This window comes from Sabethes cyaneus, chromosome 2 (genome assembly GCF_943734655.1).
Source record: "Sabethes cyaneus chromosome 2, idSabCyanKW18_F2, whole genome shotgun sequence".
Taxonomy (NCBI): domain Eukaryota; kingdom Metazoa; phylum Arthropoda; class Insecta; order Diptera; family Culicidae; genus Sabethes; species Sabethes cyaneus.
In genome coordinates, this window is record NC_071354.1 from 14,792,832 (window position 1) to 14,810,049 (window position 17,218).

Sequence of the window (17,218 nt, forward strand, 5' to 3'; positions counted from 1 at the left end):
TATTAAACAGTTCCTTGCTGGCGGTAGGTATGTGCCGGGAACCGACGGAGTATCAGGGAACGGATTTCAACGATGATTTTGAAATTTTAGGTTTTTTAGTCGTATGAATTAAAGAGTAGGCTTAACTTCTCCCATAAGGCTTACACGGGATAAGCATAGCAAACGGTTCTATTCATCCGGCCGATTGGAGAATCATGAGGTAAAAAGGGCTAAGCATAAGCATAGTATACCGCCCGTGAGCAGCTACTCCGTTAATGACCAGGGCGGATAAAAATTCCAAAAAAGTGGCTGGAAAAAGCATGCTTGGGACAGCAAACTATTCCTAATTGTGCAACCTTATCAGGTCGTTGCATGGTGATCAATACCGATGCCGGCCACGTCCGAATGGGGGTCCTGGGGGGGGATGGGAAGGAATTTTAGTGCAATAATTGTTACTACCAAAGACCATCTTTTGGCATCTTCACATCTTCAGAAAAGGAATTAATTGTTGTTAGTAGGAGAGGACCTAGGCGACGGCACAAGGACGACGAATGGAAGACTCGGTACTTGGAACTGCCGATCGCTAAATTTCGCAGGTTGCGAGCGGGTGCTGATTGAACAGCTTGAACCCCGCAAACTCGGCATCGTAGCTCTGCAGGAAATCTGTCGCAAAGGAGAGAAGGTATGGAAGATCCGTGGCGGAAAGGCCCAGTTTTACCAGAGCGGTGGCGCTACCAACGAACTGGGAACGGGTTTTGTAGTGCTTGGCGGAATGCGTGATAGATTGGAAGGCGATCAACGAGAGAATGTGTGGATTGAGGATAAAGGGCCGTTTCTTCAATTATAGCATCATTAACGTGCACTGCCCGCACGAAGGTAGACCCGACGTTGAGAAAGAGCGTTGAGCGTTCTACGCGAGGCTGGAGGCAACGTACGACCCGCACAAGTATATCCACAAAGCCACCTGGAGATCACCTGACCAACGTACAATGAACCAAATTGATCACGTTCTCATAGAGGGCCGCATTTTCTCTAACATCACGAACGTTTGCTCCCGTCGGGGTGCGGATATGGATTCTGACCATTACCTAGTAGCAGTACATGTGCGCTCAAAGCTATCCACCGTATACCGGACACGTCAAAGCCGCCCTCCTCGGCTGAACATCAGGCAGCTAGATTACCCACAAGCTGCCGAAAACTACGCGCGAGTACTGAATGAGGCGCTGCCTTCTTCCGAGGAGTTAGGTGCTTCAAACCTCGAAGGCGGTTGGGGCAGAATACGCTCGGCCATCGGAGAGGCCGCTACCGCAGCACTAGGTTTTGAGCCTCGGAGTACACAAAATGATTGGTTTGATGGGGAATGCCAACCAGCGGTGGAGGGGAAAAAACTGCTTAGAAAAATTACCTAAGTATTGCCACTGGAGAGAACCTGGCCAAATACCGACGAGCTAGGAACCAGTTGACCACGATCCTGAGGAGGAAAAGCGCCAAAAGAAGAACAGAGATCGTGAAGAATTAGAACAACTATTTAATGACACGCACAAGTTTTATGAGAAGGTGAACCAAACTCGTAAGGGCTACACAAGGAAGTCTGACATGTGTAGGGACGAGGGAGAGAATCTAATCACAAACGAGCGCGAGGTGGTCGACAGATGGAAGCAGTTCTTCGATGAACACCTCAATAGCGAAGTCGCAGAAGGAGGTGGAACGGAAATTAATCCAGGAGCGCCCATGGAAGATAGTAATGTCCTAGCGCCTGACCTCCAAGAAGTCAAACGAGAAATCGGGCTGCTGAAGACCAATAAAGCCGCTGGGAAAAACCGCCTACCGGTAGAGCTTAGCATGGCAGAGAAACGCTAGCAAAGGCTCTACACTGGGTTATTTCGAAGATTTGGGAGGAGGAAAAGCTACCGGAGGAATGGATGGAAACAGTGGTTTGTCCCATCTACAAAAAGGGTGATCGGCTAGACTGCTGCAACTATTGTGGTATTACGCTGGTAAACGCCGCCTACAAGGTACTCTCCCAGATCCTGTTACGCCGGTTGTCACTGGTAGCACAAGGTTTCGTAGGGAATTATCAGGCGGGTTTCATGGGGGCTCGCGCAACTATGGACCAAATTTTTACTATCCGACAGATCTTGCAGAAATGTCGGGCGATAGCGGCGCTCCCTGTGGCCGTGAAGGCTAGCTTTTGGTAGCGTTGTGCTATTTGTAAACAGTTCTGCTCGGTAAATTTCTTTCGCAGTTTAAAGGTATTGTAATTTCGAGATATTCATCATGCAGGAGGAGAAATGAAAGTAATTGTGTGCGGTCACCCGCAGAATCCACCAGCGTCGGTTCGGGAGCTGGTGGGACTGACGTATTATCCTACAAGAGCTGTGGTGTGAGTAACTGACGGGTGCAAGGAAACTCAGGGCGCAAGGTACAGACCAGACGTTGGAGTTGAACTCGTCAACTGCGGTTGAGGGTCATTCAGGGATGGTTCGATCACTTTGACTCAATTTTGATTCATTTGACACTACCGTCTCAGCCGAGCAAAATTTGTCAATTTGATGTATGGGACATTTGTAGATAATAACTAGATCTACAATTTTGCTAAATAAAGTGTTGCTGTAACTTTTGTAGTTACGGCGCTGCAGTGCTAGTACCTCTTTAGTAACTAAATGAACGTTCATTTAGTTACTAATGAGGTACTAGCATTGTAGCACCGTAACTATAAAAGATACAGTAACACTTTATTCAGCAAAATTGTAGATCTAGTTATTATCTACAAATGTCCCATACATCAATTTGTCAAGTTTTGCTCGGTTAGGACGCTACTGTCAAATGAATCAAAATTGAGTCAAAGTGATCGAACCATCCCTGGGGTCATTCGGAAAGTCAAGGCTGATCTCAGCATCACGGATCGTGCCTTGACGAAGAAACGGAATACTGACCGCTGTACTGTACGGCGAGTCTGCCTCGGAATGGCTAACAAGTGTTAGCGAGCAAATGGGTAGCCCAACAGGCTAGAATCCGGTCTTGTGGGCTGTGCGGCCGGATGGTGACGAAACGCGATGCATGTTTTTGACTCGATGATGAATAAGCTTCAGAGAAGGCCGATTTCAGCCAAACTCAGGGGTTAAATTCCCAGGTATCCCCAAAACTAGTCTCGAATCTGCTACAAACGCTACCGCGAGCCGGGTTCGTCATAAAAGGTCATGATTTGGCAAAAGATGTTTCATTGGCATCCGTGTGAAAACCAGTTTTTTTTGTGACAGATAAGAATTCGGAGATACACGTACCTACAGGAGATGTAGGTGCCTGATCAGACGGATTTTGCCCTTCATTAAGTCCCATGATAGCCTACCGGAGTTTCAGCAGACATGCTACAATAAACAATGAACTTCAGTTCATCTCAAAAAAGCTGAGTGCACCAAATTGTCCCCGAGTTCGTCCAGTATTGAAATACAGGGGGATAATGAAGCGAAAGCTGAAGAGGAAGAGAACAGTCACCAGCGACATTGGTCAGATGAGGAGTTCGAGATGGCGGCTGGCCGGGGCCGGGGCGGTGACTAGGGAGGGTGTCACCGGCTGACGAGCGGTGTCAGCAGTAGTTTTTCCTTTAATGTAACATAATTTGCTGTTTCATCCTTAGAAACTGTTTCGATTAAAAAATTAATCAATGCAGGACACTTTCCGGGACACTCAGTAAACCGAAACAAGCCATCCAAATCCGGGATAGTCCCGCATAATCCAGGACGTCTGGTTAGCCTAGTGTAGTGCCTTCATTGCACCTATTTTAAATTGAAATACCCAGGTATTTATTCAAAAAAAACTTACCGGTGCGAATGATACTTTGGAAACGAACCAAAGCATTACTTTTTCTTTTTAAAAGTATTACTTTATCAAGTAGCGAAAGACTCGAACAACTAAGAATATATAACACACTTTTTCACTTTTCTTCAATATTATGCTGCATTGCAGCGTTTAGACGCACTTTTATCAGATTTCTCATAAGATCTCACTGTAACCGCACCCTCGAAGGCTTTTTCAAACACTACACAAAACACAAGGCACCAATATAATTTTGCACTTAAACGGAAATTTTATTTCATCAATAATTATTCAATTATTGATTAGTATCGAAAAAACGAAAATAAAAACCACGCTGCGCCGAAAAAACAGTTTGAAATTGCATGAAGATTGAATTCGAAGCGAACTTGAAATGTAAAAAATATATACCGTTAATTTTTCACGCCACAAACCAGAGATGCCAGATTGTTCAAAAACACAACGGCAGCAATACTACTCGAAAACCAGAGCAAGACTGCTCGAAATACAAAATGGATCACTGCAAGCAAGACCGCAAGTCGCTTTTTACGCGACTATTTTTACGCGATTTTCGGAATTTACGCGGTTTTTTACGCGAATTTCGGAATTTATGCGGTTTTTTACGCGATTTTCTGAATTTACGCGGTTTTTTACGCGATTTTCGGAATTTCCGCGGATGTGTTCAAAACGTCTATTTTTTCGCGTAGTGTTGAAATTCACAGAGTATTTTTACGCGAAATTTTGTTTTTTACGCGAATTTCGGAATTTACGCGGTTTTTTACGCGAATTTCGGAATTTACGCGGTTTTTTTAAAGCAATTTTCGGAATTTACGCGGTTTTGATTTACGCGGGACGTATCCTTCGCGTAAAAAGCGACTTGAGTGTACACTCTTATAGAGCTTTCTGACAGCTCAAGCACCCACACTAGCGAACACGAAATACGCGTGTATATCAGCCCGGTGTCACCAATACACTCTCACATATGATTTGACAGTACCCCCATACTGATGGGCCTCTCGGTGCTGGGCCCCAAACAACAATGGCGGCTCCATAGAATTTCTATGAAGTGATTTCCCGCCCAGTGCTTTTGACGTTTAGATTTTAGTCATAGAAAAATGGCGATGTGCCGGGGGGTCGGTGTATATACATGATGTTTACCTCATTTTGGGGAACAGCTGATGCTGGAGGAACAAACCGAAAAATAGATTGCTAGTTGTGTTTCTCCGTTTGTCACACTGCAGAGCACATATTTCAGTCAAATTTTCCATCCTGTTCCAAATTCAAGCACATATTTAGAAAATTTTCTGCACTTGTGGGAAGAGTGGCGAATATATGATATCTCGTTTACGCTAACGCTAACATGTTGGCATCAACAACATGGCTGCCTGCCAGCTACTTGGTTTATTCAATCCGGGTTGGAACTGGTGATGATTCTACCTGTAAATAGGTCGGATTTACTTAAAGCTAGGTTGAAACTACTCAATATGCCCTTAATTTAACTTTTCAACTGCAACAGCAATATACACTCAAAATATTCTGCACATAACTAATAGTAAATTTCTATATGCAACCTCATATGATTATCATGAGCTGCATATATACACAATCCTCCCAGAAATACACATAAAAATTATACGCGTATGAATAGTATGTGCAATTATACACATAAAAAATATACGCATATGAATAGTATGTGCTAATTTTTCGCTTGCACATAAATGATAACTGTTTGGCACATAAAGATCATTTACTGGGCACATTGCAAAAATCTATATGTGGGACACATAGAAACTATACGAAAAGTTTTCTCAGTGTACATTTAGCTGCAAGGGACAATGAATAAAATTTACATAAATGTGTAAATGATTTTTACATTTTTGTTTAGGCTGTGAACCATTTCGCGAAATTTTTAACTTTTTGGTTAAAATTTGACAGTTCGATGGTTTTCCGAAAATAACCCTGCTCGGGAGCATGGTTAGTTTTAACCAAGTTCTGAGAGCCAATGAGATATGCACAGGTGAGGAAGAGAGCTTCGACAAGTTTCACTAATTTTTCGTTAGATTTTTTTACATTGGTATGGATGCTTATCGCACTATAAATTTGTTCAAACAACCCGGGTTGAAATGAGATGAATTTTATCTATCAAATAAAAGCAAATGAACATCAAAAATTCCTCCGATTTTAACTCGGACAGAAAAAAACAATATTTTCGTCCTCACCTTATATGCTCTCATTGAGCAAAAAAACTATCAATCCGTCAAATATGAAATGGTTCACATTCTGAACTGATTTTAACCACTCAAGGAGAAATAACCATCGAACTGTCAAATTTTAACCAAAAAGTTAAAAATTTCGCGAAATGGTTCACAGCCTTAGTACTTTTCTGGTAGAGTGCAGATTTTTTTCTGAAATGAGCTCAGTCACAGGATTTCATTGGCAAACAACACATGAATGACAGACACGCACACCAACAGCAGCGATCGAGCCAAGTTCAAAACAAAACCACGTTTCTCTTCGGGTTCGACTGGCTGATTGCTGATCTGACTGGAACCGAATTGTGACCGAATAATAATAGTTTAATCCAAAAACAGTGCTTTCTTGCATTCATTGCTAGTTCTTGGAGTTTTGTGTGGTTCCAGATAAAAGGTTCATCATGCCGAAAGTAAGTTCCCGCTCGGGTCCACCCCGTAAAATGTCGACCAACAAGTCGAAACACTCGATGAACCCGGAACGGTCGACCGAGGGCCTTAAAGGCGTGGCCAAGCCCCGTACCAAAGCTACCATCAAGCGGCTGCAGATGTACCGAAATTTTAAAGCCAAACGCGACCATAGAGGTAAAATTCTAACTCCCGCACCCTTTCAAGGATGGGTAGCCAGTGGAACCGTATCGCGAGTGGAACCATCGCCCAAATGGTTCGCCAATTCGCGTGTGATTTCGCAAAGCTCGTTGCAAAAGTTTCAGGACGAGATGGGCAAGGCGGTCCGTGATCCTTACAAGGTGGTAATGAAGCCGACCGAGCTGCCGATCACCTTGCTAAACGAAACCGCACGCTACCAGCGAGTGCATCTGTTGGACACCGAGGGTTTTGAGACCACTTTTGGCCCAAAGGTGCAGCGGAAAAAACCTGCCTTAAAGGTTCGTGATCTGGAAGATTTGACGCGAACGGCAGAGGAATCGGCGGACCGATACGATGACAGTAAGGATCGAGATTTGGAACGAGATAACGGAGGCGTGAGAGATCAGGTGAGTTATTTTGTTTTGAAATATAGTAATAGTGGAATTATTAACGTTTTGTGGTGTTGTAGGTTCGCGAATGGATTTTCGCTGCTGGTCAGAGCAAACGAATCTGGAATGAGCTACACAAGGTGATTGATTCGGCGGATGTTTTGCTGCAGGTGCTGGATGCCCGCGACCCTATGGGGACACGGTCGAAGTACATTGAAGGATTTTTGAAAAAGGAAAAACCACACAAGCATTTGTTTTTCATCCTGAACAAGGTGGATTTGGTTCCAATCTGGGTAACGCAGCGCTGGGTGGCTCTTTTGAGTAAGGAATATCCGACGATTGCTTTTCATGCCTCTCTAACACATCCTTTCGGTAAGGGAGCGCTAATTAATTTACTGCGACAGATTGGAAAGTTACATGTGGACAAGAAACAGATCAGCGTTGGTTTTATTGGCTATCCAAATGTGGGTAAATCGTCGGTTATCAATGCCCTACGAAGTAAGAAGGTCTGCAAGGTAGCTCCGATTGCGGGAGAAACGAAAGTTTGGCAGTACATTACTCTGATGAAGCGAATTTTCCTGATTGATTGCCCGGGAGTGGTTTATCCCACAGCCGAAACCGATACGGAGAAGGTTCTGAAAGGAGTCGTACGAGTCGAATTGGTCAGCAATCCGGAAGATTATATTGAAGATGTGTTGAAGCGAGTTCGAAAAGAGTACATTAGCAAAACTTATGGCATCGCGGAGTGGAGTTCACACATTGATTTTCTGGAGCAGCTTGCTAAAAAGTCTGGAAAACTTCTTAAGAAAGGAGAGCCGGATGTCCCGACGGTAGCGAAAATGATGCTTAATGATTGGCAGCGCGGGCGACTGCCGTTTTACGTTCCACCAGAGGGCTTTGAAATACCCAATTCCGCCTCGGATCAAACAGAAACAGGAGCAACTGAAGATGATCAAAAGAGTACTTTCTCCGGAGTTACCGCCACACCCACAATTCCAGAATCGATTAAAAAGGGTAAGCAATTGTTCCAGATTCAGGACTTCCGCAAAATTGTGGTCAATCTGGAGTTTGAGAGTGAAGACGTTCGTGAAATCGACAAAATCGATCTGGAACTGCTGGAAAAATTGAAGCAAGAAAGAATGGCAGAAGCAAAAAAGAAACGCAAAGCTTCTGGAAACGAAGAAAACGAAAACGACGAAGAATCATCCGGTATTTCCGATTTCTACTCTGAAGATGAGTACGATGAAGAGAGTGGAAAGGTGGTTCACAAGAGCGCAAAAACTAAATCATCCGCCAGTTCTACGGCGACAGAAAAGGTTCAAACTAAAACCGCCAGCGGAAACTTTACAGTCGCCGATGACGATAAGCCGGAGGGAGCTAAGCAGCCTAAGTTAACTGCCAAGCAGCGAAGAGCAGCGGAACGAGCATCCAAGCGTAGGAAGATTGGTAGTAATTTCTACGAAACTCATAACGTTAAAAATCGTAACCGAAACAAAAAACCTGCTATTCCGAATTAAATTTGCAAATAATTTTTTAGTTTTTATCATCAATTTATTTGAAATTAAATGTATTTAAAATCCGTTACATTCTTTTACGATACAAAACCCGACTAACCTCAGCCAGATTTAAGTCCGCCACCGCCGGTACCATCTGCTTCGTTCGTAACTTCGCCAAGTGCCCCGGCTCTTTGCGCAGCAAACAGTGCTCTTCCTCTGGGCAGTCACAATAGTTGGAAATCCTTACGCTGCCACGCAAATCGCTAGCCGTCGTCACTCGTATCGAATGTTTCGAGCAAAATGCTTTCACCGCCCAGCTGTGTTCGTATGGTTGGTCAATCTTCTGTCCGCAAACGGTCCTATCGGGATATTTATATCGACAGCGCACGATAGCGAACCGATCGGTCACGGTCGATGGATCGTCCATGTCGGGCATCATAGCCAACGATAGTGCCGGATAAATCAAAAAAGCGAACAATGTTACCGCCACAAGCACCAAAATTGGTACGAACAAAGCAAAATATTTGTCGGGCAAATAACTCAACCCAAATCGCTCCAACAGATCCGTTGGAATAAAGGCCCATAGTACGTACAAAATGAAAAGTGTTTGAAATAGCAAATACAGAAAAAACCCGTAGATGGCACGTGACGGCGTCGGAGCTGGCGTGTGTTCCGCCATAACTTGAGCGGCTAATAGTGGTTATATGATTCCGTTACCGGTGGTCCGAACTGCTGCAGTGTTTCACAACAGAGTAGCAACGATTCAAAAAAGGAGTTTACACCGACGCGGACGTTTTTAGCTTGCTGCCCGCGAAATTCAACCAGCAACTGATTACCATCAAGTTTGATGTTTTTTTCGATGAAACTACGCTTTGGTTCGGTATCTACCCTCAATACGTCGTAGGCTATTTGCGCTTCTCGATTGGTCGGGAAAGGTACGCGAAGGTTTCTGCAAATTGAAATTAGTTTAACATTAAATTCATTTGTTGTATATCACAGCTAGATAAACAAAATGTATTTATTTGTAGCTATTTTACTGTCGTTTTAGGATCCGGTCTCCAATTAGTGAAGGGATTATAAGTTAATTAAATACTTACACTGTTATATCACTGCTATTGGACATAATAAAAGCAAGAGACAAACTAGATTATAAAGAGATCTAGATACGATTTTCAATCATTAATTTTATAATTAATTTCAAAATAATTTATTAACCATAGTTGTTCACTCCTCTGCCACAAAGTACCAATTTTTTTGGTTTTGTTTATAAAAAGTATATTTTTAGCCCCTGTAGCTAACATTATACGGCAGATCTCATAGATTCAGCGATACAGTACAACCCCACTAATCCGACAAACCGACATGACCGGAATTTCGAATTTTGTTTTGAAAAAGTACTATTTAAATATTACGTAACCCAGCAGAAGTTAGCCGGGGTATGTTGAATTTTTGTTACGAATACCGTGTTTCCCCTCTGGAATAACCTTAATCTGAAGCCTGGTGATACGAAATGAATGCGTTTACAATAATAACGGCACTACTTATAGGCAGGGATGCCACATATAATTCTGTGTTTTTTGTTGGAAAAATCTGACAATCTGTACGGCATGGAAAAATATCTGTGCAAAAATCTGTCCAATGCAAAACAATGAGAGTGAAAGAGATAGAGATTCATTTTGCTGACTATTTCCGTCTCTTTCACTCTAATGGACAAGCTCAAAAATCTGTTTAATCTGTGTAATTTGGCGAAAATCTGTATTCTATGCATACAGATTCTGTACAGGCGATTTCTTTCAAATATCTGTCAAACACAGAATAATCTGTGCATATGGCAACCCTGCTTATAGGGTCAAACATAATTGACGGTTAGGTTGACCGGGAATATTAAAAAAGTTCAAAAAAAAAAATTAATTTGTTTCCTCTTGCTTAGCAACTTTGGCATTATACCTTATATTGTGCTTTGCAGCTGTATCTGGATTAATCCAGATTATTTTCTCTATTAATGGTAATATATGATAAAAAAAAAAGCTGGCAAAGGGTGAACATGTGCATTCCATAACCTCTGTTCATTAACTCCTATTCCTACTTTCACGAGGTGCCGGCTGGGGTACGCAACTTCGGTTGTCGTATGCTAACAGGAAAGGGGGCAAAGTAGCTCCCGGCCACATTAAGATGGCAGCCCCATCTGCGGGATAAGGACCTTAGGTTAACAGCCTACTGTACCAGAACATAAAAAAAGTTACCAAAAATAAAAGAAGAAGTCTCTCTGGATTATTGGCAACGACCTTTAGCATGAAAACACGGACACGAATCATGGAATAGCAAAACATGGAATATACTGACCCTTGCCCAGCAGGGCAAGCTGGCACAACTTGCAAGGGAAGCTAGCCGCCTGAAGCTTGAAATCCTGGGGCTGAGCGAGGTCCGCTGGCCGGGTATTGGCGAACACAGGACATCATCCGCGCAAGTCTTGCTCTACTCTGGCATACGAGGTGAAAATGCTACTCGAGAAAGAGAAGTTGGATTCCTACTGAGCCCAGGGGCACATGCGGCCCTGATGAAGTGGGAACCGATAAATGAGCGAATAATTGTTGCCAGATTCAGAACACGGGTTAGGAACCTTACGGTAATCCAGTGCTATGCGCCAACAGATGCTGCCGACCTGCAGGAGAAAGAAAGTTTTTACAGCCAGCTGAACAGCGTGGTTGAGAAAATCCCGAAGGGGGACATCCAAATTCACATGGGCGACTTCAACGCGAAGATTGGCTCAAACAACGCGGACCTTGAACGCGTCATGGGACGCCATGGCCTAGGAGAGATGAGCGAAAACGGGGAGCTGTTTACAGAATTCTGTGGTAATAACGACATGGTCATTGGTGGATCGCTCTTCCCCCATAGACCAGTACATAAAGTCACGTGGGTTTCCCGCGACGGCCGAACAGAAAGCCAAATCGACCACATCTGCATCAGCCGGAAGTGGAGAAGGAGCCTTCTTGATGTACGCAACAAACGCAGCGCTGATATTGCATCCGACCATCATCTTGTTATCGCTGAGATACGTCTGCGCGTCGCACGTGTCCAACGACGGGAGGAAAAAGTTGGATGCCGCTACGACGTCCGCCGATTGGAGAATTCTAAGGTGAAAAGGACCTTTGTCGAACAACTTGAATCTCGAGCCTCGGAGTTGTTGCTTTTCTCATCACTCTTGCGTTGACAGTTTCTTACGAGATTTCGTATGAGTGTAAAAGAGATACTTTGACTGCGAGCAACCAGAACAGAGCTGCGCGCTAGGCTGCGCGCAACTTTTAAGCGCACAACTAAACCGACGAAAGAAAATTTTTAGATAATAATCGCAATACCATAGCACGAAGATAAAAATAATAGTAATAGTAGGATACAAAATCATTGGCGGAACTAGGGGGGGCTAAGCCTCCCCTATAGGAGAGACTTAGCCCCCCCTCTAGAAAAATGGACCTGGCCGATCAAAATAATGGTCGAAAAAAATGCCGTGGACTATAGCCTCCCCTAGAAATGAGCGGTAGTTCCGCCAATGTACAAAATACAGTAAAAAATAAAACTTATCGTCAGAAACGATAACCAAACCATCAAACTTGTTGTAGTCCACCATAACTTTTATGGTTTTAAGAGATTCTACCATAAAAATGACGGGTTGTTGAGTATCTTAACCATAAAAAAATCTATTTTTTCGCTAACAAAAATTTTCATCGACAGTGAAAGTTATCGTCCTTCAATGGTAATTTTTTTAAGCGAAAAAATAAAATATTAAAAAAAGCAGTTATTTTGTGATGAAATATGGCCAATTCTATTGCATAAAATTAGAAACAACAATATGAAAAATTGAATTTGAGACACTTATACAATAAATTTACCATAAGTTTGAATGTCTATACAAAAAAAAAATTTGTAAACGCATTGTATATACTACAAAATTTAATGTAAATTTTTTTACGGGCTGTCATTAACTCATTTTTCAAATTGTGCGACTTGGTCCGGTCTGAACACCGACCATATAAGGTAGTTCAATTTGTAAGTGGGACCAAGGGGTCGGTCACTCGGTACAGCCGTTTTTATGTTAGGCGACTTGAAACGAACCGAACTGTGCCGATGATGTACCGAAAGTGCCGAACTGCAAGATTTGTTAAATGCGTTAAAATCTGATAGATCTGGCAACCGTGCGAGATGATTTTGACAACTGGCAGTGCTCCCATTTCATATGTAAAATTGAACCGGAGGTGTGTAAAGCCCTATAAATGTTATTTTTATAAGGCTTTAGAGGTGTGCCGTTTGATATCTCTGCAGTGCCGGGGCACTATGTGCTGAGTGTCCGACCCCTTGAAGTGGGACTCTAACTCAAACTTTCTCGTGACGGAACGGTCCGTCAGTGATGGTCGTATGCATTCACACGAATACCTTGACATTCCATGATGTGACGTTCTGGATGCGTGTGAATACGCACGTTGAAATGCATGCGACCATCACTGACGGTTCGTTTCGTTACGTTGCCTGTTGCCGTTTGCTGATGGTCCGTGTTTCGTTTATTAAATATTTTAAGCGTGTAAATATAGGTTAAATATATAGAGCTTTCCAGTTATGTGTGTGTTAGTGCATGAGAATGAGGCAAACATCAACAGTAAACAAAAGAGACGTTCGCGGTAAAACTAAAGGAATGTACGGAAAGAAAACGGGCGATGTATTAGAGAAATGTCAAAAATGCTGTTCAAATATTACGAATAGGTCCGCCATTATGGATTGTGAAAAGCTGGATACTCAGCAAGCTCATTAATGTAAGTTAGACCCTTTTTTCAACTCACCGTTGGAATCACAAACTGTCGCATCTTCAGCTTCAGGGGCAAACAAAACTGCGAACTGTCATCTGTCAATGTCAACATTCCATATAAATGTTTTTATTTTCTCTTCGGAACCGCCTGTTGTAAAAATTCTCTTGTGTTCCAGCCGCTGTAGTAAATCCACAGGCCATTAGCGTAGCGTTGTCCGTTTCGCGAGTTGCGAGCTAAAAACTACAAGTTCCTTCATACGTACAACTCACGGAGAGCGCGCTGAACTCATTACTACTGACCGCTAACCAACGAGCGATCATAACCAGTTGGATCTTCGTCGCGATCGGTCGCGTGTGTTTCTTTCCGTGCCCTCTGTCTCGGTTGCTCTGCTATCTGTGTACTATCCGCGGTGGCCTTGCGTCAGCTAGCCACAGTGTCAAAAGCAAGTGCGAAACAAAACTTTCACTTCCAAAATTGCCCGGTCGTTACGTGGATATTTTTCGGAAGATATCTCCTGCTGACGTCTACGGTTATCGCAGTGCGCTGACTCTTCTGCAGTCTTTTGATAGTGTATTGCAAAAGGCAATGATCTTGCCTTGATCAGTTCTCTGATCTAGTGTTAAAGAGAAGATTCATAGCGGATCCAAAGTGGCCTCGATTGATTTGACCTGCTGTAAATCCGTGCTAATCTTTGCCCTATAGAGTGATAAGAGAAAGTGTTCGGTTTTTGCATTCAGTGGAGATAGATAGAAATTAAAATGATTCACAATTAATCGATTTTAGTTGCGTCTGGTGTCTGCATCAATTACAAGGGGCAAGGCAATCGAGAAAAAAGAAAATAAGTTTGTTCCAAATAAAGCATATAGCTAGTGGATGGTGAACGTTGGGGGTCTCGGTCATCAGTAGCCGGAACACGAAGCGCGTGATAAAATATCGAGTAGCTTGTGGCCTACTTATCGGTGATTGTGTTTTGGTGGTGCGTTTGGAGCTGCTGTCTGTACTTTAAGCCAGTCCCCAGTCCGGTTCATTTCGACTGAAGAAGGCTAACTGCATCTACCGCAAGCATGGAATCACTCAAAAACAGAGACACCAACACCAAAACGGAAGTGGCTACGGCGACCGGTGCAGCTGCCACGGCTGCTGCTGCCTCTGCCACGGTCGAAGCTGCACGGAAAAATATGGATTTCATCATGAAGAACCTGTTAGCTGGTGGTAAGCTCGGGATTCCTGTTTACGCTTTTTTTTAATCATTCAAAGACGTAATTTAAAGCAAGGAAATCAGTACCGAAAATAAATCACTTGTTTGGGTTGTGTTTTGCGTTTGTTTGGCAAGCATCGAAGCATAGTACGTCACTCGAGTGCTCGTTTCATAGTCATTGTCAGCGGTAATGCCTAACACCAGTAAAGTTCGAGTACATAACGAGAAAAGACACAGTTGGAAGTGATAATGTTCAAGTAGTATTTGGTTGACCTAGAAAATTTATTTGCCAAAAAAGGGGGAAATGAAATATACTTGCACCGACTTGGATTCTTAGACGCTTACAATATAAATCTGTTTAACTAGAAAATGTTGGTATGCTTGGGAAAAAATCATGTAAATTTAATGGACCTATAACTCGACCTTTAAAGCGATTAATGATCAAATCAATCAGCAGCGCTGACTTTGAGTTTCAGAGGAGGATATCACGATGGTTCAATAAATGGTTGAAATTTACTAATGCATGAGGAAATAAAATGAATAGTTACAAAACTATGGCTGTGAAAATAATAATTTCGAAAATTGCAAAAGAAATAATACTTGTCTGTGCACAAACTTTACAAAAAAAATTACTGGGTTGCAGCGATTATTGTTTGCAATCAGCTCAACGAAATCTAAATTCTGATTTTTCGAGACTTTCGACTGTTTTTTCACGAAACCTCTACGTCCATTATCCTGTACTATTGTGGCATTATTTGTTTCTAATGACTGCACTGATGTGCTCAACAATTGCAAACAAAGATTCCGAAGTTTCACTTCCGGTATTACAAAAGCGACAAAAATTATCTCGTACAGAACTAAGATTTCGTAGATGGTATAAGCTCGCACTTGCTGCTATAGAGTGTTATAAAAAAAGTGTAGCACTATGCTTTTTGTCTAATTTCCAAAAAAATTAAAGGGGTTTACTTCAAAAGCAGGTTAAGATATAGGTATGTAAACAATCTCTACGAATTTGTGTACTGCAATATGGTATGTTTCATTTCATATACCTAATATTGCGCTTCATAAATCCAAGCAGCTTCCATACCGTTCAACGGGCAGCAATTTTCGAGCCGATACAAATCCTCTTGCAAAGCAGCACACACCAAAGTCGGTGAAGTGATGCAAAAAACATCAGCGGCTCAACAAGCGGGATCTAAAGGTGGCTTCGTTCATAAAATACACATCTACAGTCTGATTTGGTTTTTTTTTGGGTTTTTGGAAGCAAAAATATGCGATTTCTTTGCCATGTTTTGCCATTTCATTTCTGTCTTTCTATCGTCTACTGAGTTTACTGTGTCGAATGCTCCACTGGATTTGGTAGATATGAATACCTTGGAAAATTTGCCTCCAATGGTAGCTGTAGCGTCAAAAAAGTTTCTCATTCGATTCGATTCGGTCATTCGAAAGAGGAGAATTTCTTGTGAGTTGGAAACTATACTACTTGGTTCCTGCTCATAAATGTGGTGAACGTCGTGACGTGAAGAACTGCCTCTCAGCCGCTTCGAAGTTGTCCGAGATCATCGTCAGCGAGCACATTCTACAAGCCACGAAGTCCTATATTTCATCTGACCAGAATGGCTTCGTTCCCGGTAGATCTGTTACAACGAATTTGTTAGATTTCGCTACTACCTGTTTCACAGTTATTGAAGGCAGAGCGCAAGTTGACGTCGGATTTGATGATACGGATTTGAAAGCGGCCTTCAACAAAATTGACCATAAAATATTAGGTACTCCGCAAACTGTCTCGAATGGGAGCCTCGAGTAGACTAGTGGCGTGGTTTTCAGCGTACCTAACTGCGAGATAACTTCATGTTAGGCACGGTTCATGTGTTTCGACATCACTTGTTAACACCTCCGGTGTTCCGCAAAGAAACAATTTAGGACCACTGTTCAGAGATTTGACCAGTAGTGAACCGTTGGTAGGAATTAGCACCAAAAATCCGCCGGAAATGATATTTGAACTACTTTACTACGGCCTCCCATAACCCGCCGAAATGCGGAGAGCGAGCGGGAATGAAGCGAAAGGTTATTCCAGAGTCGAGACAGTAATCCTTTCACTCGTCTGTGTTGAACTGCTCGAGATACCGACGACGCAACGATTTCAACTCGCGATCAGCCCCGACGAAAGCTGTCGCGTTATTGCATTACAGCTCGATTAACCGACCGCGTCGAGCTATAAACCGTTTGATTGCGTTGATATACGCGACGGACGTAAGGTTCGGCAAACGAAGACCGTGACGTACATTTCTACATTGCCCCCCCTCCCATACAACGGACGAACGTTAAATGACCCGCAGTAGTCTAGACCAGCTTTCAAAAATACTCTAGACGGGACTACTCGAACCGCTGGAAGTGGTGCCATCTGTTGATGGTAATCAGCGGGTTGACAGCAAAAACAGGTTATGCACTTTCGAACGACTCTTCGGACCAAGTCACGTCCACGCATCGGCCAAAATCTCTGACGCATAGTTGCTAGTAGTAACGAAGGCCCCGCATAGGCAGTCCTTATGTGAAACGATCGCGCTATCAGTAAGCTCATTGGTGATTAGCTGGTAGAATGAGCGGGAATTTTGAATCGTACGGACCGGCAGCGTTTCGCAGTCGGCCATCTAAACGCAATAGACCCGACGATTTAAGGAAAACTTTCAGGCTTTTCAGAGGGGAT

At 43.0% G+C, this 17,218-nt stretch overlaps 4 protein-coding genes across 4 annotated transcripts in view; 2 read left to right on the forward strand and 2 right to left on the reverse strand.

The window, feature by feature from the left end:
• Positions 1-6,303: 6,303 nt before the first annotated feature.
• Positions 6,304-8,570, forward strand: LOC128733474 (nucleolar GTP-binding protein 2). The gene is made up of 2 exons (XM_053827082.1): positions 6,304-7,036; positions 7,099-8,570. Exons 1-2 carry the CDS (start codon positions 6,446-6,448, stop codon positions 8,533-8,535), a joined length of 2,028 nt encoding a protein of 675 aa, XP_053683057.1. The 5' UTR covers positions 6,304-6,445; the 3' UTR covers positions 8,536-8,570.
• Positions 8,562-9,193, reverse strand: LOC128733475 (phosphatidylinositol N-acetylglucosaminyltransferase subunit P). The gene has a single exon (XM_053827083.1). The coding sequence runs from the start codon at positions 9,191-9,193 to the stop codon at positions 8,600-8,602; it is 594 nt and encodes a 197-aa protein (XP_053683058.1). The 3' UTR covers positions 8,562-8,599.
• An 11-nt stretch (positions 9,194-9,204) lies between these two features.
• Positions 9,205-9,742, reverse strand: LOC128733476 (EKC/KEOPS complex subunit LAGE3). The gene is made up of 2 exons (XM_053827084.1): positions 9,612-9,742; positions 9,205-9,463 (listed from the first exon to the last, which is right to left on the reverse strand). The coding sequence occupies exons 1-2, from the start codon at positions 9,635-9,637 to the stop codon at positions 9,205-9,207; spliced, it is 285 nt and encodes a 94-aa protein (XP_053683059.1). The 5' UTR covers positions 9,638-9,742.
• A 3,763-nt stretch (positions 9,743-13,505) lies between these two features.
• Positions 13,506-17,218, forward strand: part of LOC128734212 (solute carrier family 25 member 16-like) — a 44,501-nt gene continuing 40,788 nt past the window's right edge. Inside the window, exon 1 of the mRNA XM_053828275.1 lies at positions 13,506-14,525. Coding sequence (XP_053684250.1) covers positions 14,378-14,525 — 148 coding nt within the window. The 5' untranslated portion in view covers positions 13,506-14,377. The remainder of the gene's footprint in view (positions 14,526-17,218) is intronic.

Excerpts from the sequence above, each read along its gene's own strand:
- LOC128733476 (XM_053827084.1), bottom strand. The coding sequence starts at position 9,637 with ATGTCCAATAGCAGTGATATAACAGT. Across the intron at positions 9,464-9,611 it reads AATAGCAGTGATATAACAGT|AAACCTTCGCGTACCTTTCC; the intron begins GTAAGTATTTAA and ends TTCAATTTGCAG.
- LOC128733474 (XM_053827082.1), top strand. The coding sequence starts at position 6,446 with ATGCCGAAAGTAAGTTCCCGCTCGGGTCCACCCCGTAAAATGTCGACC. Across the intron at positions 7,037-7,098 it reads ACGGAGGCGTGAGAGATCAG|GTTCGCGAATGGATTTTCGC; the intron begins GTGAGTTATTTT and ends GTGGTGTTGTAG.
- LOC128733475 (XM_053827083.1), bottom strand. The coding sequence starts at position 9,193 with ATGGCGGAACACACGCCAGCTCCGACGCCGTCACGTGCCATCTACGGG.